The sequence below is a fragment of the Trichechus manatus genome, unplaced genomic scaffold (assembly GCF_000243295.1).
Source record: "Trichechus manatus latirostris isolate Lorelei unplaced genomic scaffold, TriManLat1.0 scaffold00159, whole genome shotgun sequence".
Classification (NCBI taxonomy): domain Eukaryota; kingdom Metazoa; phylum Chordata; class Mammalia; order Sirenia; family Trichechidae; genus Trichechus; species Trichechus manatus.
In genome coordinates, this window is record NW_004444095.1 from 1176589 (window position 1) to 1200964 (window position 24376).

General features: G+C 38.8%; 1 protein-coding gene across 1 annotated transcript in view; it reads right to left on the reverse strand.

Moving 5' to 3' along the window:
- The window catches only part of DMD (dystrophin), a 2372918-nt gene that overhangs the window by 209493 nt on the left and 2139049 nt on the right, over positions 1-24376 (reverse strand). The window contains exon 62 of the mRNA XM_004386236.2: positions 4804-4864. Coding sequence (XP_004386293.1) covers positions 4804-4864 — 61 coding nt within the window. The remainder of the gene's footprint in view (positions 1-4803; positions 4865-24376) is intronic.

Here is a 24376-nt window from a genome sequence, read left to right on the forward strand (position 1 = left end):
AGAGTGGAGAGAAGGGTAGATCAAGGTTATTAGGCAACATCTACAGCAGTGTATACAACATCCAAAATAACCAGCCGGAAAAGATAGGACACTCCTTTGGCCATGAGTTGCTTCTTGAGCACTGCATGTAAAAAAGCTGAACAGGTAGTAAGTTCCAGAACCCCATTTTTCACTCCTCTGTGAAGTGCTTCAGAGATATTTAGAAAGGGAGCCTGATGAAATGCATTACTGCTGATTGAGTCAGCAGGTTTGCTACTGCGTTTCATTAGTGAATGCCTCCTAATATTTAGCAACCACAGTGTCTTTGAAGGAGGAAAGGACCAGCTTGTCTAAAAATCAAATCCTTCCTAAGGGACAGGTAGCAGAAATATAAGGTCAAATACTTCAGCGGGTATTATCGAAAAGTAGCAGAAAACCAACCTTCAGCTAGAACTAATATATGTAGAACAGATTATGACTTCAATCGGTTTCTCCATTTCTGCACCAGTGGGAGACAGCGAATAGCATTTACTTTCCTCATGAGTGACTGAAGACTAGAGACAGTGCTAACAAATTTAACAATCAATATTTGGGCCATTCTAGTCATGACATTCCAAGGAAGGTATAACAGGGCTGGAAAAGATCCAGGGAAAAGCAACTAAGATGATCAAGGGGAAAGCTTATCTTTCATTCAAGGACAAACTAAAAGAACAAAAAGGATTAGACTTTCCCAGACTGGGAAGGTGAAAATTAAAAGGGTTTTGGCAGGTGGGGGGTGGGGTGTAAGATTAAAGTTGACTAGGGGTAAATATAAATGTATTCACTGAATTCCAATGAATCTGACTGGGGTCATTCCTTGATCTTAGAGGATGTAGATTCAAGCAAATTGAAACATGCCTTTATTTATATAGAAGACATTAATTTTACAGAACTTATTATTTCTAAGACAAGGCCAAGGCAGTGAATTAAAAAAAAAGTTTAAGAAATCATTGAGTAAACTCAAGGCCAATTGGTCTACAATACATTAATAAGAGAAGGTCATGATGCATCCTAATTTTTTAAATGGAAATTACTAGGTTTACTGACAAAACATCCATTGGTTCCTGCATCTGGGACAGAGTTCTGGGCTAGTTGCCCTGTTGATTTGATCCATAAAATATACAGTTGGTCTGATATTTCTTATGCTCTTATTATGATATCTGTGCAGCAACATCCTAGATACAAGTTTGGGATTCCTAAATTCTTTTGACAGTCCAGAACACAGAAGAATAATTTTCTAACTCATTAAGAAAGCAAGAGTCCTAGCTCTTGGCTCCGTTTGGTTTACCCATATGGGAGTACGCAACACAAAAAGGTGAAAGAAATCCTAACAGAATGCAGCAGCTGGTTAAAGGCTATTATATTGAAATTTTCACGAGTTTGACAGTAGGCCAAAAAACTACAAAATGGCAGAGAGTGGAAAAGGCAGTTGTAACAGGTTGAACATTGTTGGTGATTATTTTTTCAGTGGCAATGAAAGCTGTAATCAAATAACCTGAAAGAGATGTTGGCAGGAATAAGAGAGCCCCAAGGGAGAGGGGATATGAAAACTGTAACAATGATATATGCTATGGACTAATAAACTAGACAAACATGAAGTCTGAAGTGTCAAAATCAAGGTTCTTAGCATTATATGAAAAGCTGGTGTCGGGATGCAGGCATAAACACTGCCTGATTTGCAATCGAGAGCAAAAGATGTTGCTAATGATTTAAAACCTCAAGGATGAGTGCACAACTCAATAATCAACTAGAAACTATGCCATTGGTGTAGCAGCCTCTTGTTATTTAGATCATCAGTTTATCCCAGCATCGAAAAAGACAATTTATAAAGCATTAAAAAAATCAAAATAGTCAGAGAAGACTGCTGGTTTGCAGCTGGCATGTATAGTAAAAAGTCTTGAATGGAAGTCAAGACAAGCAAGATAAGAAAGAGGAAAAACGGGGGCTGGTTGAAGCAATATCATTGTAAATCTATTATTAATGTAGTTTTTGACCAATAAGGCATTTCAGATCTTGAATGGCATTTGCCAGTGCATGAAATCCAGTGAACCTTGTACAGCAAACTAATTTGCTTTAAATAAAGTGTTTTAGACAATGGTAATGGGTAACAAATTGAAAATGGCATTAAAATGCATTATAACGTTTATTGACAGTGTACACTGTATGAACATGTGTTCTTCTTATATTACAGTTTACCATTTTAGAGGTATTTTTGAGAAATTACATAATCCCTAATTTCAAATAGATTATAATTGTAGACAGAATTGTTCTTCTTCATAAAATTTCAGAGAGATCTTTGAAAAATTATGTAATTCCTCATTTGAAGGAACTGATTATTTCAGAGGTTTTGAAGGTCTCCACACTTACCTGTCCATTAATTTTTCTTTCCTTTTGTTCTATGTCTTTTACCATTGGACCAGGAAGAACAATAGTCCTAAATTACACACTAAGACTTAAGTTCTTTAAAGAGGTGCTTGGAGAAAATGAAGTGGGTTGAGCGGGCATAACCAAAGCTAATTAAACAGTGGAAAAATAAAATCCCTATAGGTTTTTTAACTAATAATTTATATTACATTAATAATTAAAATAACTAATTTTTAAAATAAAGATAAAATTCTTGAAAAAAAGCTGAGATCCTACATTTTTTATTTTGGAGAAGACCATAGAATGAACCATACCCATTGATTCTTGGAGCTAGAAAGGACCTTAGATATCATTTAGTTCAACTCAATTTATAAACGAGAGACCAAGGTTTGTATAGGTTAAGTGACTTGCCCAAGGTCACACAGTCAAGTAATGACAGAGACAGGACTAGAACTCAAGTTTTCTTATTCCTAGACCTGTGCTCTTACCAATACCACCATCATGATCTTCAAATACCTGAAGGAGCACTGGACAAATAGGATACTTAGCTCCCCTCTAACTCCACTGAGGAGCAGCGAGAGACTAATTTACTGGGGGCAGGGGAGGGGATTACTACTTTACTGGAACTTCTTTTCATGTTTCGGACTGAATTAATTTTCATTTCCCGTCTGTAATGGACTGTGATCTCCTTTAGCAGATGTAACATCAGGGAGGAGAAGACAGACATTTAGGGAAAGGGCATTGGGGCTCAGGGATTCTAGGAATCACTGTGAGACCCTTAATAAGTGCCAAACAGATAATAATTTGGAGAATAATGGCTTAAAGATGTCTTGGATTCTATTAGATACATTATTATTATTATTATTATTTTCACATGGTCCTAAAATCTCATCTACAAAAGGAGAAAAATAAAATTTATTTCAGCTCACAAAAGGATTGGATAAAGTGAGCATTTTATAAATGGGTTGAAAAAAGCAGCAGGTCTTAAACATCTTAATCAGAAATGAGAATGATGGGCTCTCATGATTACAAAGACACTGATGTAGATAGATTAATATGAAGACTTTGAATAAAATTGTTCCATAAAATATACAGTGGAAGTAAAGCAATACAGTGCATGTCTAAATCAATATATTATTTAATAAAACATGATTTTAAATAGGCATTTAAAATACATAATTTAGTGTGACTAAATTAATGAATTAAATATCACAAAAACAATAAAATAAAAAATAAGAACATTAGAAAGCAAGATGAAAGTATGCTAAAGAAAATTTTATAAAGTTAAGAGATACCTTGCCTGGAAAAATTTATTAAGATAAAGGGTAAACCATTTTCTAAAGGATGTATCTTTCCTTATGAGCCAAAGACTCCTCTTGCCCCCATTCTTCTGAGTTAACAAAATCGAGGCATGAAATCAAATTTCTTGAGAATGGTAGTAATGAAGATCTAGGGCCATTGTTATTGCTTTAGAACTGAATTATGAGGAATTGATGGGCAATGGAAGAATAAAAACAGACTAGATAAAAGATGGCAGGCAGGGAAAAAAAACTAGGAAAACATTTAATATTTGTAGTCAGACTCATGGCAGAAGCAGGTTAAAAGATTTCAGTTAGTATTGAAGACTATTCCATGAACTCGATTAATTTTAATTGTTCTTGGGGAGAGTAGCAATTTAAAGCTAAATTTAAGTTAAACTCTGTTGCCAAATTGACAAGAGATTGTTAAGGTAGCATAATAACTCAGTATTTTCTCTTCTACATTGACCCAATGTATCGTAATTTATATTTCATGCATCATCCTTCAGAAGGTGCTTTCAAGTTAATAACTAAAATTCCTAGTTAGTTAGAGGAATAACTAGTATTCCTTTGACTGGCACAAATGGCCCCAGAAAACAGTAGCATTCTGTTGTTGTTAGGTGACAAATGCTGAGTGCTATGCATCCAGAATGAGCTCCACAAATCCGGGACTGCTGCTGATTGCCTTTTGGGTACATGAAGTAATCAGTCACCTCAAACTGTGCACATACAGCTCTAGAAATCTTCCATCGTTGTCTGAAGAAGCAATGTGGTGGGAAAACCTCTAAATAAATGAAATTGTTCTTGCAAATATTTACTCCCACTGTTAACAATATTATTTGAAGCTTTCTGTTCTATTGTGAAAAATCTGACCCTCCTCCCTCATCACAAAACACACCACAAATGCTGCTTTAAATGGATTTTTCTTAAAGGCTGTTCTCTATTGCATCAGCAAATTTACGGTGGTAATTTTAGCATGAGTTTACGATCCAAGCTTCCGCAGGGAAGAAAGAAATAGGTATTGTAGGCCAGGCTAACATTGGGTTTAAAAATAGATTCATTTGTGCATATACAGATTAGCCACAATAAATGCTTCTTTAAGAATCTGATTCTTCCAACTTACTTGATATAGTAGGGCACTTTGTTTGGTGAGATGGCTCTCTCCCAGGGACCCTGGACAGAAGCTGAAAAAGGAAAAAAAAAAAAAGGAAAGAAAAAGGCAAGGAGGTCAAGTTCACCGCAAACAGGAAAGACAACATTAATCTCCAGAATTACAATTTTACACTGATATTGGTCTGTTTGCTCAGTTGCCCGTGAAGACAGGACAGATTAACCTGCTGTTCTGAAATTTCTGTCCTAATCTAAGTGAAACTGAACTCATTCAGGCACAAAGATAAATGTAAAGAAAAAAAAAACCCTGGTAAACCTATAGAACAGATAAGAAACTGAAAGAGCAGACTGACTGTTTTTTTCTTATGCGTCTCCATTGGGTGCTTTTCTTATAACACTTCCTGTTGTTGCTTCTCAATACCTTTTACCATTTGATTGACTGGGCTTTATTTAGCAGCTGAAATGTCCTTCTGTGATATATTTACATTCTAAGTTATTGAAGCTAAAGTACTACACTTATCACTCTGGTATGCTTGTTTTTCTCTTTATTTGGTTTAAACAGAATCCAATTTCATTTATCGATTATGTTTAATTGGTGCCTTAAAATGTCAGCTGACCAGCATGATCTTATTAGAAAAGATAACCAAACAGTGAGAGAAAGGCACCCAATACCAGAGTGTAATGAAACTTTTGTGATGAGTGATGAATCCTATAGATGAAATTAAATTTCACATACTGGGAATTTGTTTTATAATGACTTTATTGCGTCTTAGTAAAATCAATCATCTTTAAACTGCTTTTTAACACATAAGTTGTAGGTTTTTTCTTTCCTAAAGCTGAACCTCTAAAAATACCTTTCACATACTATTTAATGTGATATTGTTTTCTTTCTTCAAGAAAAGATAATCATGTTTAAGAGGCACTGTAACATTTCTCCAACAATAAAATCTTATTCATGAATATAGTTTTAAGACACTGGAGTTTTAAAAAACACAGAATGTTATCAGGAATAGAAATATAAGAAGGATTCTTATTAACACCTAGCAATTTTACATGTATGCACATCTTTGTCCTGAATTTTCATCCTGCTAATAATCTGAAGTACAGCTGATGCTGACCATTATTTCCTCCTATGAAAAGCTCTCTTCTAAATTAGTCTCACAGTAAATTCACTCCACAGTATATTCAGATGTAAGAAAATGTCAAAGCTAATATATCCTTGACTATACTGTATAATATGAAAGAACAGCATCTAATAAAAGTTAACTTTACCCACTACCAGGCAATTTAAGGGTAATGAAACTACAGATTCTTTGTTTCACATAGAGTAATAGAGGGATCGAATCACCAACCTTTAACCAGACATGCTGCTTTGTACCTTGGCGATATGTCATTTAAAAGATACAGAAAATGGATTTGAATTTAGCCACCAATTATGCTTTTTCATTTTGGCAGACATAATTTCTTAATATGGGGGAAAAGACATTTATCTGCTATTTTGAAGGAGTCCCTCCTCTCCTTACAATATCTCTCTGCCCCTTTTCTCTCTATTCCTTCTTTTCCTTCCCCCTGCCCTCTTGTCTTCCCTTTCCCTCTCTCCCTTTCTCATTCCCTGCCTGACTCTCTTCTTTTCCATTTTTCTCCTCTAGGATAAAGCTCTCCTGTCCAGATTAGTTCATAGAGTAAATAAGATCTGGTTTAAGGACTTGGGCTGGCCTCCCTGACCTGCCTGGCCAGAGTCTGATGTTATGGAAACCTAAACCCCCCAAGCCCTCTCTAGCATGAGACAAGGTGGAGAGCCAAAATCATAGCTCCTGGCTGCTCAGTGCACCCTCCTCTTAAAATCCCAGCATCATAAAAGGAATACATGAACTCCAGAGAGCGTTTGGTCCAGCTCTCACTGGCTCTGAATGCAGAGCCTGTGAATGCCTAAACCGGGAAAAGAATGACTATTCTTTTCTTAAAGGTCTCCGTGGACTGAGGTGCCATGATTTCTCTCATTATCGTTTTCCAGTTCTTTATCATTCTAATGGTCCACAAATTCTTTCTGATTCGGAGGATCCTTGAAATGTCCTTTGGTAGCAGAAAAGTCGATTTGGATTTCCTACGAGAAGGAAGTTTGCTGGAGAGGTCTGCTGGCTGCTTGGCCTGGCTCAGGGGCTCTCGGCCTGAAAGCAACAAGCTTCAGGCAGATAATCTGAGCATGAGATGGGGTGCACAGGGGCTGAGCTAATGCAAGACCCACATAGAGTATCTACTGTTGACTTTGCATTTTTAAAAATTAAAAGAGGAGAGAGAGAAAAAAAACCACAATTAAATGCTAAAGGAGTAATCAGAATATGCTTGAGCTAAATAGTTGAATAGAATTTTTTTTATAATTTTAAAAAATGATAAGTTTCAGATCAATGAGAAATTTTAAGCTTTTACAACTGGTCCTTAATTGTGGGCTTTTCTAAAATCCAAAACAATGCCTTTTGTCTTAATGTGTAGCTATCAAATAGGTCAAAGAGTGACATGCAGTGCCTTTTTTTTTCTGAAAGACATTTCTTCTCTTTTGACTCGCAGTTTATAAATTCACCTAAGCAACTGCTTTGCAGTCATCATTTGAAACCCTGACATTTTTTACTCCAAAATGTCCTTGATGCAATAAAAAAGGAAAATAACAACAGCTCCCACATTCTTCTCCTCCCCCATCACTACCACATACACATGCACCGGAACACATACTTTAGAAATAACCCACATTTGGATGATGGTTCTATGTGATTGAATTCAGTGTTCCTTCTCAAGAGATTATTAAAGGGTGGCTGGTGATTCTGTTTGGGCTGCCAGATGATTCTGGTCTTGCATATATTCACAAGTTGATCAAATATATGGTACTTCTCATAAGTATGCCCCTGAATTATCAATTCATTTCTTGCAGTCGTGCCAACGCCAGCAACAGCTGTTTCTTATCTCAGTGTACCAGCGGAAGCTTGTCATCCTTCACAAAGCTAGCCTACATAATAGACACACACATCTTTTCTGCCCAATGTGTCCATTTTTAGTAGCCCATCAGAAGCAGATTTATTGGCAAATAGTTTTTATGACACCATGCTGTCCTTTGGTATTTTCTTATACAGATGTTTCTATAACTGCTCCGTGTAATTCCAGAGCAGCTTTGTAATTCAGATTCTCGAGTGTAAAAATCATCCACTATCAGACCATACCAGCACCATGGGGTATGTCTACTGCATTTAAATAGCAAACTACACATGAGTTTATTTATTCCAAAACCAACCTCTGAATTTCCCCTTATGTTACAGATGCAGTATGTTATTAAGAACAAGAAAGGGTAGCAGTTCTACCTTCAAATGCTTTTCCTCCCTCGAGGTGACAGGATTCAATATTGTGCCCAAGGTGGTTTTTAAAATCACAAACACAGGACACACTATTTAGGGGAAGTTCCTATTTCAACCATTTCTTTAATGCATGGTGAACAGAATGTGCCAACCGATGCACCCTGGTGTTAAGATATATATTAAACGACACAGGGGCCTAACCATGCCAAAAGAGCTTTCTCAGGAATTCAGACCCAAATACATTCATTAATCTTTCTACTTTCCTCATATTTGGTGGATTTGGAGTTTGATAACATAAACCCCTTGCTGTCAAGTCGATTCTGACTCATAGCAACCCTATAGCGACCCTATAGGAGAGAGTAGAACTGCCCTATAGGGTTTCCGAGAAGAGGCTGTTGGGTTCGAACTGTCAGTCTTTTGGTTATCAGCGATAGCTCTTAATCACTGCGCCATAGTTGGGTCAAAAAAAAAAAAAAGTGAAGCAGGTTAGAAAAAATAAATTATATAGTGTTCACTGGAGACAAAAGAGAAAACTGACCTCTGGGTTATGAAATAGGGAGCATCTCCTCGCCGACACTGGCACTTGGCTCCTCAGAAGTTTGCAAAATCATCAGTGGTTTTACGGACACATTCTCTATTGCAGCTCTACTCTGAAGTGGTGTTTTCTCAGCCTTTTTTCCACTGTTGCCCCCCAAAGAGTATTCAGAGATTTGTTTTTTCCTAATTGCTCCACTCTCATGAAATTTTAATACTACAGACATAATTTATATCTGTTTATGCACTATATGTATATCTGTGCTTTATACATAAAAATGCGTAAGATTTTTTCGTTCACCTGGAACAAATTTTTGCCCCTTGGAGGCAGTATCACATCCCATTGAGAATGCTTGATTTAGCGAAGGGAGAAGGGAGGGAACAAGCAGTTATTAGAAACCTCTTATGTCACCTGAAACATGACCAAAACTAGCTTAATAGATACTCATAAGGACCTGTGAGGTAGGTATTATTATTTTCATTTTGCGGATGATGAAACTGTTAACATCAAATGAAATAAATGGCATGTCTAAGGTCTGGGGGGGCCTGGTGGTGCAGTGGTTAAGAGCTACGGCTGCTAACCAAAAGGTGGGCAGTTCGAATTCTCCAGCCGCTCCTTGGAAACCCTGTGGGGCAATTCTACTCTGTCCTATAGGGTCTCTAAGTCGGAATCGACTCGACGGCAATGGGTTTGGTTTGTTTGGTTTTAAGGTCCGAAGTCGGTAAGTAACAGATTCTAACTATGGTCTTTTACTCAAAATGAAACCAGATGATTCAGGAAATGGAGAAGAGGAGAAAACATGTTGCATGTCTACAATTTACCAGGCACTGTATGTTACTTAATGGAATCTTCTCAAACACTCTATGAGGTCATGTTGTTGTTTCTATCCCCAACTCACGGTGGCCCCATGCAAAATGAATGGGAATGAAACATTGCCTGCTCTGGCATCATCCTCATGATTGGTTGCAGATCGGACCATTGTGATTCATAGGGTTTTCATTGCCGATTTTCGGGAGTAGATTGCCAGACCTTTCTTCTTAGTCTGTCTTAGTTTGGAAGCTCTACTGAAACCTGTACAGCATCATAGCAACACAACAGCTTCCCCTGATAAATAAATGGGTGGCGGCTGTGCACGAGGCACTTTGGCTGGGAACAAACCCGGGTTTCCTGCGTGGAAGGCGACAATTCTGCCACTGAACCACACTGCCCCCTTATGAGGTCATTATTGTTGTTGTGTTATTGGGTGCTGTCAAGTCGATTCCGACTCGTAGCGACCCCATGTAACAGAACAGAACTGCCCCATTGGGTTTCCTAGACTGTAATCTTTAAGGAAATAGATCCAGATCACCAGGTCTTTCTCCTGCAGTGTCGCTGGGTGAGTTTGAACCACCAACATTTTGGTTAGCAGTCGAGAGCTTAACCGTTACACCACCAGGGCTCCTTATTCCATTATTACATATGAACAAACTGAGGCTCAGAAATGTTCAGTAAACTAACCCAGAGTCCATCCAGGATTACAACCAGGATCTGTTTAGTCTTTCTATTTTATTCTGTTTTAGCATGTGTGGTACATAACAGGCAGTCTATAAATATTTGCCAAACAACTGAGTAGATAAATAAATCTTGAAAGGGATTGTAAAGTCATCTAGTCCACATTCTCTACACTATATCTAATATCTAAATTCACCCTTTACATCATTTCCACCAAATGATTTTCCAGGAGCTACTTGAAAAACTTCATTGTCAGAGAATCCACCGCCTCCTGGAGGAGCTCTTTTGATTTCCCCTAGCTTCAGTGATAATTATAAACAGCTTCCTTTTATTCTATTCAAAATCTGCCTCGCTATGATCTGTAATCGCCACCATTGGTCCTGTTCTAAATGTCTAAAATAAATCATCTGATCAGTTCAGAGAAGCTAGTTTCAAAAGAGCTCAGATAAGACCTATTTTCACCTGATAAAGGGAGCCCCAATTTCTAAAGAGACAAAACAATACTTAACATCACTTCACTCATTATGCAATAATTTTTTACAGAGCACCCACTATGAGCTAAACATTGTATCAAGTGGTGGGGCTACAGCGGTAAATACGGCAGACAGCAGCTACTGCCACTTTACCCTTAACGTTAGTCTCTGAGGAAGTTTTCCAATGAGCACGTCTAATATTCTAACACTAAACTCATTTAACTGGTATTAACTGGACACACACTATGTGTTCAGTCCCACGCTAGGTATCTGTGGGTGGGGGTGGAGTGGGGAAGGGAAAGAGGTCTTAACAGGCCCCATGCCCTAAGGACCTTATTACTGAATAAACGGAATATGTTTTTAGAAAACTCACATATTATAAGAAGGCTGAATCAGGGTCGTGGCAGAAAACAGATAGTACGTTCAAATCAGGTAATTTGAGGCACGCTTAGTAAAGAGGTTGTTTACAAAGGTGTGTGCAGGGTGTAGGGAAACCACAAGGGATATTATTGATAACAGCAGGGACCCATTACCACCTCTAGGTCTGAGAGCATGGGGAAAGAACCATTACTGGAAAAGAGAGAGAGAAGGAGAATAAGAATGTATACTGTTACTAGAAACCATAGAAAGAGAGAGAGAGCCAGAATGAACACATGCACTGTGTGAAGAGGGTCATCTGAAAGGACCTTTGGTCCTGGTAAGCAGGCAGGAAGGAGCTGAGGGAATAAATATTCCAACCTCATTCTCCATCTTCCCACCCATCTCCTTTCATGGCTCTCCATTGACCAACACCAACCTAAAGCTGAGAGGCTGTGGGGCCCATTCATGGAACCCATACAAGTCAAACTCCCAAGGCAAAAAGCATAGTGGGGACTTGTGGACAGTGGATGTGGAGGGGCATAGCACAAACACTTCCTCATTACTTCCCTCAGATTCTCCCCAGCTCCTCAGTGAATCCATTATAGCACTAATAGAGTCATTTCTCCAAAGTATTACTCAGAACATATCAATCTCTCTTGCTCAAAAACCTTCCGTACTTCCCCTGTCTATAAACAAATTCCAAAATTCTTTCCACCTGTATTCAAGGCCGTCCACATCCTGACTTCACTTCCCCCTTTTCTCCCACTCCTTCCTCACATGACCTCAGTGCTTCTTCTTATCTGAGCTCAGTGACACAGAGTTGCCCGCATTATGCTCAGTTTCCTCTTCTTTAGTAACAGAATTTCTAACTGTTGAGTTCAGTGACGGCTGGAACTTCAGTGTAGAAAACACTTCAGAGTTATTCCACCTGAGAAACCAAACCAGAAACCAAACCCATTGCCATCAAGTGGATTCTGACTCATAAAGACCCTATAGGACAGAGTAGAACTGCCCCATAGGGTTTCTAAGGCTGTAATCTTTACAGAAGCCAAGCCAACTGCCACATCTTTCTCCCGTCACCTGAGGGAAGTGAGGTACTTATCTATCACTGCTTGAGGGCTACTCCTAGAGTAGGGGATAGGGTGGGTATTAACTTCCTGGCACTTCGGTCTGCCCCTTGTGCTGTTGAGCAGGCTCCAGGGGCCAGAAAAGGCCTTATGGCAGAGTCTCAGGTGTTTGTAGTTGTCACGCATCTGGGCACAGAGAGTGTCAGAGGGGATATGGGCAAGGTCCTGACAACTTATGTTACAGAAGCCATACACTAGGAATGGCTGAGAAAAGGGATAAGAGTAGTTTGGGTCTCTGAAGAATACCTACTTATTACCAGTTGCCATCAAGTTGATTTTAACTCATGGTGACCCTATGTGTGTCAAAATAGAACTGCACTCCATAGGGTATTCAATGGCTGATTTTTTGGAAGTAGATCGCCAGGCCTTTCTTCAGAGGTGCCTCTGGGTGGATTCAAACTGCCAACCTTTCGGTTAGCAGCTGAGTGTGTTAATTGTTTGTGCCACTCAGGGACTCCCTCTGAAGAATATGTACTTGCCATTCCAGCTTATCTCTGGATTTCTATACGAGAAATATATAAACCACTACCTTGTGTAAGCCATTGTTATTTGAGTTTTCTGTTACATGCAGCCAAACTTGCTCCTAATTGAACCGTCCTCACCCCATTCCACCCCTATCCATCTAAACCATCTATGACTGCAAAACTCATTCCTGACTCAGCTTAGGTACCACCTCTTGCACCATGCCTTACTTCTTTTTTCTTCAATATTTCAATAATGTTTCAGTTTTTCTTTTTGACCATAAAACACACTATCATTACTGTAGAAAAACACAGAGAAGAAAATGTAAAATCACCAGTATTCCCACCACCCAGTTATAACTTGTTACCGTTTTCACATAAATCATTTCACATACATGTATATTTATTTTATGGAATTGACATAATATTTTTTACATGGTCCTTTTCACTTAAAATATATTGTGGGAAGAAATATAATGTAAATATTTTCCCCATTCTTATGCATTCTTCTACAACTGATTTTGTTTTTCTTAAAATTTACATACCTTTGTACACAAATTCATTTTTTAGTGTACAGTTCTATGAGTTTTAAAACATGTGTAGATCATGTAACAACAATCATAATCAGGATATAGAACAGTTCCATAACCCCCCAAATTTTCCTCATGCTATCCCTTTGTAGTCAACTCCTCTTCTAGCCCCAGCACCTGGCAGCTACTGACCTATTCTCTGTTGATATAGTTTTGCTTTTCCCAGAATGTCATATTAATGGAAGCATACAGTAGTAACCTTTTGAGACTAATTTCTTTGACTCAGCATAATGCATTTGAGATTGATCCATACTTTTGTGTGTATCAATAGTTTGTTGAATAGTGTTCCTTTGTATATTATACCACAGTTTGTTTATCCATTCACCTGTAGGAGGACATTTGGTTTGTTTCCAGCATTTGACAATTATGAATAAAGCTGGTATCAACATTCATGTACAGGTTTTTGTGAAAGCATAAGTTTTCACTTCTCTAAGGTAAATACTTAAGAGCAGGCTTACTGGGTTACAACAGATTTTTAATGGATGAACAGTATTCCATTAATGGATGTACCTTAATTTACTGAAGAAATTCCCTCTTGGGGAACATTTATGTTGTTTCCAGTTTTACACTGTTGTAAGTAAGGCTGCCGTGAACATCTTCATAGATAAATCTTTGCAGGTATTTTTGTTAATTTTCTTAGGTAAAATTCCTAGAAGTATATTTACTTGATCGAAGACTATGGACATTTTATATAAATTACACTCCTGCCAGCAGGAGTCATTCTTTAATGATCCAGGTGGAAAGAGAAAATCCATTTTCTGCAGGTCAATGGCATTTAGTTGGTGTAATTCTCAAGGCAGGTTAGATATACTGGCTGATACAGTGGATTATTTGAGAAATTGTCTCTCGCACGCTTTCTCCCCTTGATAGCTGTAAGCTCTTTGAGTTCAGAAGGCCACCCAGCACATTATCTCAAAGCCTAACCCAGTGTCTTGAGAGGTACCTGGATCAAGTGGAAAGTGTCCAGAGCAGATTCAGAAGAAATGGACTTGAGTCCTGATGCCATCATGATGGTATGATCTTAAGCAATTTTTTTTCTCTGAGTCTTATTTTTCTTACATGCAAAGTGAGAGTAAAGATATCTCCCTCACTGAAATGTTGTTAGAATTAAATGAGAAAATGGATATGAAATTGCTTTGTGAAATGTTAATTACCATACAAATAATGTTTGTAATTACATATCTATGCATATTATCTGAATGATGGTAATCCTAGAATCAATCTCTCTGCCTTAACTGGGCAGCATATGTCTTCAGCAATCCTTGGATCTGGTTTTGACTAATATTAACGTGCCACATGTAGCATAAAGGGTGGCGAGAGAAATGCCTACTAGGGGTATGTTACGTCTTTCTCTACCTCTGTCCACCCAGACCAATGGTATCTGTTTAACAGATCTTCCATTCTTAGTTAGACCCTTTGTTCCCCATTCATCAACATGAATGATGAACATATTAGTTTATATTTGATACAGTGTGAACTACAGGGCTGTTTTATAATAAGAGGATTACCATGATGAAAATCTAAGAAGATTGCTCTGGTGGTACCATACATGGTGGGTTAGAGGTAGGAGAGTGGGGTTTGATAGGCAGTCCATAAGTGAATTTGGTGTCCGGGGAAAGAGAGAAATCACAGATGACTCCATATTTCTAAGACTTAGTTACTAGGCAATTGGGGGTTTCATTGTCGGAAAAAAATAACTTGGGGGAGTTGAATTTCAGATAAGTTATATCTTTAGATTAAAATACTGGAAAGGTGGGTACTTTCATTGAAACTCAAGTGAAAGAACAAGACTATAAGTATTAGAATGAGAGCCAAAGCTATGAGAATGGCTGAACTCTTTAACGGAGATTGCTGTAAAGGGAGACCTGTACCCGGGGGATGCCCGCAAATGGCAGTGGCAATGGAAAAGCAGTCAGAGAAAAGCAGTATAGAACCTAGAATCAAGTAGGGTAAAACATATTTCAAGAAGGACAGCCAAACTGGTGAGGTGTGAGCAGCTATGGGTTCCAGAAGACTAAGAGTATAGAAGAGAAAGATGTATTTGGTCATAAGGAGAATACTGGTGACCTCAACAGGGCAATTTCACAAGGGTGGTGAAGGTAGCAACCAGATCACAGAGGCTGAAAGAGGGAGGAGATGGAAGGGAAAGTTGCAGGATTAGGTCCTGAAAAAGCATTTGAGAAGTTGGGTATGAAAGGAGAATATAAGTGGGGAAGGGCAACATCTAAGGGTTGGTCATCTCTCTTTCCTGCTCTGAAAACCAGCCCATTCAATTCATTTATTTATTGAATTTGCTTAGGGTCTTCTTTATAATATTAAATTATATGAAAAACGTATTTCTACCTTTTTCACATCTTGAAAAGTTAAACTCAAGATTATAATACAGTATTTACATTTTCATGTAGTTACTAATACTGAATGAGTATGTGTTTTTGTATCATTTTTTTCCCATTGCAATTGCTTCCTGTATGGTTCCTATTTTCTTTTGATGTGATGCATATAGTTCCTGTAGCAGCAGTAAGTTTTCTGTCATTTAACTGAAAGGCCAAGTTAAATTTAATACTTTTAAAAACATTAAATTAAAATAAGAATAGTGCTTTTTATGTCTATATCATATATCAAAAAGTAAAGGTTCAACGAAAACTTTAAGATCACTTACTAAACTTTCAAAGATGGGCAGATTTTCCATAAAGATTTCAACAGCAGAGACAGATGGGCTACTTTCCAGAGGGGAAGGTCAGAAGAATGATGAATGAGACCTCTAATGTCTGCCGTAGCTGTGAAAATCTTTACGGCTAACTAAAATTCCTCACGAATAACAACCTGTAAATATTATATGAGCTGTCAGACAGATAACACTGAGCTCTGAGACCATCGCACATGGTGAACAGAATACCACACCATGGGATTTATCGGTAGATTGCCAAGTCATTTAGAGTATCAGGCTTACATTTGATCTGGGAAGTCAAGAGTTCATATTAAACTACTTGGCAAGGTGACCGAATTGCAGAGATAAACACTGTATCTAATATCCAGTACTGCTGGCTGCACAGTCTCACAAAGTCTAATAACCAATATTTGGTGGCATTACTCATGAAAGGAAAGCTCCTTCAAACTGACTTCTACAAAACTTCAAGAACCTCGTTGTGATTATTAGGAGGGCAAGAAAGAAATCAAGCCTCAGAAGGCCAGATGTAGGAGGATGGGTGTCTAGATCAATAGAGCCGTGACTGAGTTATGCTCATGGAATTTCTGAATAATGTAGAACAGAATTGACTGACTGCATTACCAGGGAACTTTCCTCCAGGTAATGGTGGTTACAGTCTTTGGGCCGTCTGGGTTAAGTCAGGTTACTAACAAGTCATTGCAATATTGCCAGGTGCCCTTAGTGTCTCTCCAGATGTGATTTTAAAAGACGGCAGGCAGTCAACACCATTTGCTGAATGCTCTCTGTGTGAACGGTAGTGTATTAGGCACCAGGGAAATTTCAAGGAAAGTAAAATTTGGAACCTGAGACAGTAGTGAGCAACTCAGATATTAAAAACCAAATGACTATAGATAGGATGTACATCCTATTCAGAAAGCAACATGAGAAGAGTGAGAAAGAGCTAAGCATAGGACAGCAATTAAAGCAATAAGAGGGTGAGAGAGATTGAATTTTGGTCCCAATTCTTCACTGCATTGTAAAGCAAACAAATAGAAAAATCTATACCTTAGCCATAGCCTCGTGGTGGGCACAGTGTGCTTCTTAGTCCCTTGACTTTGACTTGACCAAGTGACTTGCATTGAGCAATGGGCTTTACTAGACAAGATGTGAGCAGAGGCTTGTCCTTTTGCACTCTGGTGATCTGCCATGAGAACATGCCCCAGGTGACCTTAATCCTTTGGCTTGGGCCTCAAGACCCAACACACTTGGAGAGACTCTGAACTGAATTTACAATTTGGAGTCAAGCCCAACTAACCTGCAGCCAGAAGCAGAGCTTTCCAGTCAAGTTTTGTCCGGATCACCTGAGCCACGGTTGACCTGTAGATCCATAAGCATGAGACTAGAAGCTTGTTGTTATATGTAAGTCACTGAGGTCTGGGGTTGGCTTATTACACAACATTGTTGTGGATATAGCCGACTAACACAGAAAGAGAGTGAAAGAGAGTAAAAAGGACATTAAAGAATAGAAAATGCACCCCTGCACAAATCTCCCCCATTTGTTACTAATCACTTCCTCTACTATCATCCAAAAAGTAATGGCGATTAGCCCCTTTGGTCTATGCAGTTGAGACTTGTGGGTTGCCACTCACTAGTCTCTGAAAGCTCTTCTCTAAAGTAACCATAATGGTTACAAGTGTGAACTTGAATATGTTATTGAACCTCTTCAGTCTTAGTTTTCTCTTCTGTGAAACGAAGATAATAATAGTCCTTATTTTATAGGGTTGTTGTGAGGATTAAACAGGTCAATCCCATGTAAAATGCTTCCTCAGTGTTAAGAGCACAAATTGCTCAATATTTGTTTTATTCTTACATCTATTATTATTATTATTGTAACTGTAGTTAGTTATCAGGATGTTTATTACACTAATTTACTACTAGTTTGAGGAATCCCAAGGTAACCAGGCAAATGAGAAAGACCTTCTATGATTATAGTTTAACTGACTAGTAAGCACCAAATCACAGGCCTAGGGAACAACTCAAGGAAATAAGCCCCTTCTTCCATTTCCAGCAATTTTTGGACTCTTCAAAAATTATATGCCATTGTCAGAGAAATAAAACATGAAAGGAGACAAATCTTCCTCTTAGTATTCAGATGCTGGTGTCAACTACAAAAGTCAACTATGTTTTATCATTTTATGTTAGCATTGCTTAAAAATGCAAAGCAAACAGCTAAGTATTTTTAGAAAGAAATAAAACATTTTTGTTTTAATTTTTATTTTCAGTTCTGATTTTTAAATTAAATTTCACGTTACCAAACTTACTATATATATCTGTATGTATGTATATATTTTCCTATTTAAATTAGTGTGAGTGATCCATGTTAGATGAATTCTCTGACCTGGAGTTATATACTGTCACATTTAAGACATAAGCTTTGTGGCCCTTTATTTTGCCCTCAGGTGGCAAGATGCTCATGAGCTTTTGTGTTGGGCTCCAGGAATAACTTAAAGTCCAGTTCAAAACTTTCCCCCTCCTTCTGACATCTCTAATAGATGTATGTATCACCTCCAGACCTCCTGGACCAAGTGTTCTGAATTACTCTCTTTCCCTTTATCTATCCTACGGCAAATTCCACAAAATAAACTCTTCCACTTTTTGCCTTTTGAGAATAAATCCCTCTGTCCTTAACTCACACCATAAAATGAGCTTATTCCATTTCATTCCTCTTTTAATTTTTTTCCCAGGTATTTCCTGCTCAGACTTTCTCTTTCCAAGTCAAATTACCCCCATGTTGACTAATCCTTCCATTATTCTTTCTCTTGTCTATTTCTATCTCATTAGAACATTAGCACTCTCTAAAACTTATATTTATATTCATTATACATACATAAGAAATCTCTTTTCTGAACAAAAGGGCTATAAGGAGACTACATGTATAATTGGAGAGGGGGATATTCATCATATCAGAATGGCTAAGTCGAAAGGAAAACCTGATTCTCATCATTGAATACATCTTATGACTCTTGCTAAACGAAATAAAGGGCCAAGCAATTAGAAGCATTCTTTGCCAGATTCTTATCAAATGAAATATCCTCTACCTTGGATTTTGCCTGTAGACTCAGGGATAATGTGCATTAATACTAGTCTAGATAGAGCATCTCATTTCCCTCACTGTAAAAGTAATTCCTCCTTCTACTATATTTCTACAACACTCACTACTTGCCACCACTATAGATGGTCATGATTTTTTTTAATAGGTCTATCTTTTTTGGTTAAAATGTGAGTGTCCCAAGGCTACGATTCTGTTCTCCTCATCTTCACATTACAAGTACCTAGTATTTGTTAACCAGGAACCCTGGTGACGCAATGGTTAAGCACTTGGCTGCTAACCGAAAGGTTGGCGTTTGAACCCGCTAGTGACTCTGTGGCAAAAAGACCTGGTGATCTGCTCCCATAAAGCGATCTGCTCCAGTAAAGGTTATAGTCTTGGAAACCCTATGGGGCAGTTCTACACTGTCATATAAAGTCGCTATGAGTAGGAATCCACTCGAGGACAAATAATAACAACAACAACAGTGTTTGTTAATATATAAATGGGTGAATGCATAAATGCTACAGGCAAAGCAAGTCAGATCACGTCACTTCTTAGCTCAGAACCCTCCTAAAATTTTCCCTTCTTACTAAGAACAAATCCCCAAGACCCTATCTGAACTGGCCCTTGGCCACTCACTGAACTATCATTCTCCAGCTTGCCTCCTCTGCTTCAGCTGTACTGGCCTCTGGCCTCCTTGCTATTCTTCAAACTCTGTAAGCATTTACTGTGTCTTCTACCTGAAACTCTTTGCCCTCAGATACCTGCATGGCTTGTTCCCTCACGTCTCTGCTCTAATGTCACCTTATCAGTCAGGCCATCCCTGACCATTTCATTTAAAGAGCTCCCATCCCCCATCATCTCTAGCCCTTTTAGCCTGCTTTATTCTTCTTTATCAAACTTATCATGACCTGATTGTCCATCTTCTCCTATTAAAATTTAGATGGAACTTTGTTTTATTTACTGCTCTTTCCCTAGTACCCAGAACAAAGTTTGGCCTATATTTGTCATTCAGTGGACATCTGCTGAGTGACAGAATGAATCAATTCTCTTCATAGCTAACAGAAAATAAAGTGAAGTTCATAACTTGTCATTTTTCAGGACATTAGACTGGACACTGGACTAAGTTCTTTCCTCTTGCATCGGAGTTGGAATAATCTTAAGAGTGCACAGTTACTCACTCAATCAGGGCATATCCAGCATCTATGTGCAAGGCATTGTGTTAGATGCAAGAAATTTGAAGAAAAAAAAAAAAAAGAACAATGAATGCCCTGTACCCTTACAGTGCTCACGCTTAAACTCATTTAATTTTATGATCTATTTTATTGACCATCCTGCATTCTAACTCTTGTCAGTTATTGCTATGCTATGTATACTGCTGAGCTTAAGGTGTAAGGCAAGAGGCTGATGTCATTTTATGCTGTCCCAAAAGTCCTTACTTGTAAATGGATATCATAAGGTTGGACACCTTAAATAATGATGATCACCACTAGACCACTAGACAAAATCATCAACCTCATTATGAGCAAAAGTAAATCAAAGGACTGAGTGACTAGAATGGTACTATTACAATGCCTTTTTCTAAGAAGCTTTTAAATGCCTGTCAGCTACATTGTTCCTCTCACAGGTGAGGTTCACCAGGAAGTAGACTCTGAGACCCACTTTAGAGAGCAGAATATTTAGTAAGCTGTGCCCTTAGGATGAACACCTATGGAACGGAGGGGAAGGAAGCAGAAGTGAGACTAAGGAGAAGCCAAGGTAGGATGCGGGCCCAGTTATGGCCTCAGTTAACCCCACAGGGACCTCTTGAGGTAGAATAGCCCATTAGAGTTGTCCTGAGTTGGGTCAAAACGGTTAAACCTTTATACTCTTGCATTGATCAATCATTAGTTGTGACCTGCCCATGGTAGGGGTATGATCTTGGGCGAGGCAGCTCTCTGCAGCTGAGGCATTCCCTGAAAGGGCAGACAACTGGTGGCTGTCTGCTGAGGACATTCTCCTTCATTGAAGGAGACCTGGTGGTGCAAAAAAAGTAGTCTTGAACCATTCCTTAGGCTTAAGCCACTCATATTAGTGTTCCATGTGACTCCATTGCCATGGCCAGGAATTATCCCTTTCATGGATCATGTTACATTTTTTATGTGCCCGTGTTACATTTTCTACCCCTGGAGGTTTATTGGCAGGCATTTGAGCCATTTTAACACATTCTGGTGTTGTGGAGGATCCTGGTGCGGCTGCCTAAAAAATTAGGAAGTTGGTCTGTGCCACACTTGAGTGTTGAGAGCCATTCATATGAGGGGATGCTCCCCGGAAGAGTGGTTGTGTGCAACGTTTGTGTCTTTTGGCTTCTGTACAGCGAGATAAGGCTTGCAAGTATGTTTACTATTTCCTTTGTGTTATTGGGAAGGTATGGTTACTGCGATTGGGAAATATTCAAGTAAACGAGTTATTTCGGGGGTGAAAACAGTTTGTGATGCACTTCCTGGGCCATGGGATTGATATGTCCCACGTGTGTGGTGTGCTTCATGGAACATGATACCAATATGGCCCACTCTAAATCAAACTGATAACAATTATGTGCAGCAAGTGTAATGTTTATTTAGTATTTCGTGTGTATTTTTGGAAAGTTGAATAAGATATTTTATGGCTCAGGTATAACCAGGAAGTGTGATGTGCCATGGGACTAATATGTCCTGCATGTGTGATGTGCTTCATGGAATATGGGACTGATATGTCCTGCTGGCAATTGGCACTTAATTTTTTCGAGTAATAAAAAAAAACTACCAATGAAAAATGATTCAGTATCCATTCCATTAGCGAAAAAATATGGCATCACCAAAAAAATCCCCAAAATTAATTTTTTTTATCCATGAAATGGTTATATAGGGGTTGGTCCATGGAAGTGATTCTCAACTGGGGGCGATTTTGTCCTCCGGGGGCATTTGACAATGTTTGGAGACATTTTTGGTTGTCACAACTAACAGTGGAAAATGCTACTGGCATGCAGTAGGTAGAGGGCAAGGATGTTGCTAAACATCCTACAGTGTACAACACAGCCCCTCACAAGAAAGAATTATCTTGTCCAAATTGTCAATAATGCCCAGGTTAAGAAAGCATGGTCTACAGTAAAAAACTAACTGAATTAGATCCTCTTTCTTGGACAGTTTGAATGTAATATACAGCGAAAAATTTAGACGGTAGAGAGCTGGGAAAGTTAAAAGTGTCTAAGAGCAAAGGAAGAAAACAAAAGTCATAAGGCAGTAGAAACTATGAGTAAGCAGAAGATAGGAGGTGGAGGGGAGAAGCTATGACACTGATAATTTGAAGTCTGCAGCAGCAGAGAAGCAAACATATGCTTTGTGTTGACTGTTGTTCCCCACCTTTCCTTATGTTTCCATGTATCCTTAAAACACCCCTGATCAACTATGCCTCTCTCTGGTTCTTACAATGTTAAGGAGACACCACACATGACAGCAGTACCTGCAATGGACTGAAATCAAGGTGACTTTTATTGCTGATATCTAAAGTTATATTTAAAAATCCAGGAGAATGGTTTTTAAACCAGGAGCAGTTTATGTAAGTCTACAAAGGAGCAAAACACCTTTTGTCCTCACCTCAAAGTTCTCGCTGAAAAGTATTTTGTAATCCCAAACTGGTTGTGTTCTGAAAATGGAAAACATCCAAAAGGAAAAACGAAAGTAATGATTTTTGCCCACAGGGATGTGATTCCACCATTTCTGTTGTGCAAAGTTTTGTATTCTGGGACAGATGACAAAATGCTACCCTAAGCCAAACTCACAAATGCCTTTGTTTTCTGGGGAGTGTAAAAATATACCTTTCAGAGCCAGTATGCCACTAAATTAGTGCCCAAGTATCATGGAAGTAATTCAGAACTGTGGTGCTGGTCTCCCCGCCTAGGTCCAGATGAGTCTGTAACAATGGGGAAGGTGAAATAAGAAAGAAAAGGGACATTTGCCACATCTCTTCCATGCCACAGGACTAATTTCCATGTGGGTGTGTGATAAAGGAGTAGTGGTTGGTAATCAAGCTAAATGTCACCATTTAGCTCTAAAGCCAGCTTATGCATGGGGTATCATAGTAGCTCCATAAAGTCTTGGAGAAGTTAATGCTATTGGTGTCCCCTTTACTGGGTCGGTGCACCCATCCTCAGCTGCTGTGAGTGTTGGCTGCTAAGGTCTCATTGTCCCCTTCTCCCGAGAACCTCCCTCAGCCAAATGGGACCTGTCTTGCTGTCTTCTAACCAGTTTTTGTTGAGTCGATTCCGACTCATGCTGACCCCATGTGTGTCAGAGTAGAACTGTGCACCGTAGGGTTTTTCAGTGGCTGGTTTTGCTGAAGTAGATCACCAGGCCTTTTGAGGCATCTCTGGGTGGATTTCAATTGACAAACTTTTGGTTAGTAGCTGAGTGCTTCACAGTTTGCATCACCCAGGGACTCATAAGCCAACTATAGCACACAAATTCCCACATCAGAAATTGAGAACTCTCCTAAGCTTCCTCATGTGTCCATTAAATGGGATATGCGGGGTCAATGATGCACAATTTTGTTAATAAGGATACTCTAAAAGAAAATCATTCTGAGATCTTACTAAAAAAAAAAAAGTTGCCATTGAGTCGATTCTGACTCATAGCAACCCTATAGGACAGAGTAGTAGAACTGCCCCATAGGGTTTCCTAGGGGCGGCTGGTGGATTTGAACTGCTGACCTTTTGGTTAGGAGCCGAGGTCTTAACCACTGCACCACTAGGGCTCCAAGGTCTTATTGGAGAGTATTAATCTGGGCTAAAGTAAAATGGGCCGTTGAAATAGATTTTGAGAGAAGAGTATAATTATTATCACTGTGACTGCCTTTTGTGAGCATCTGAAAATCTATCGTTGAATTTATGGAGGTGTTGCCAGCATCACTGATAGGTTAGACTGCATTTCTCCCAAGTTCTCAACACCCAGGATAGCACGTGTCTGCTGAAGAAACTGGCCCAAATTATTTGGCCCTGGGATTTTACCTGATAGAGAAAATGACTAGCAGCTTTAGGCTGAAAATCATCTCACATTGTACCTTCAAGAATCTTTCTGACTTTTATCATGACAGCTTCTTTAAGCTGATGTGAAGCTTTAAATTACTGGCCTGCTTGTATTTCAATTTCATTCATCCCCTGAGGATGCTGGTAGCATAGGTTGGAACACTGTTAAGTGAAATGTCAGCAATTATTAGATGTGCTTCAAGGTTTTTTTCCCTATCTTTTCTTTATTAAGTGTGTGTGTGTGTGTGTGTGTGTGTGTGTGTTTGTAGGATGGTGAAGGTCTGGCAACTCTCAAAATGGAAACAAACTGTTTAGCCAGATGCAACAAAAGGAAACTGTAAAACTTTGGGCTCCTTTGACAAGAGACAAAAAGAGTTAACTAGTGATCTGATTAAGGCAGTTAAGATTGTAAAGCCTGCAAGAAATAAC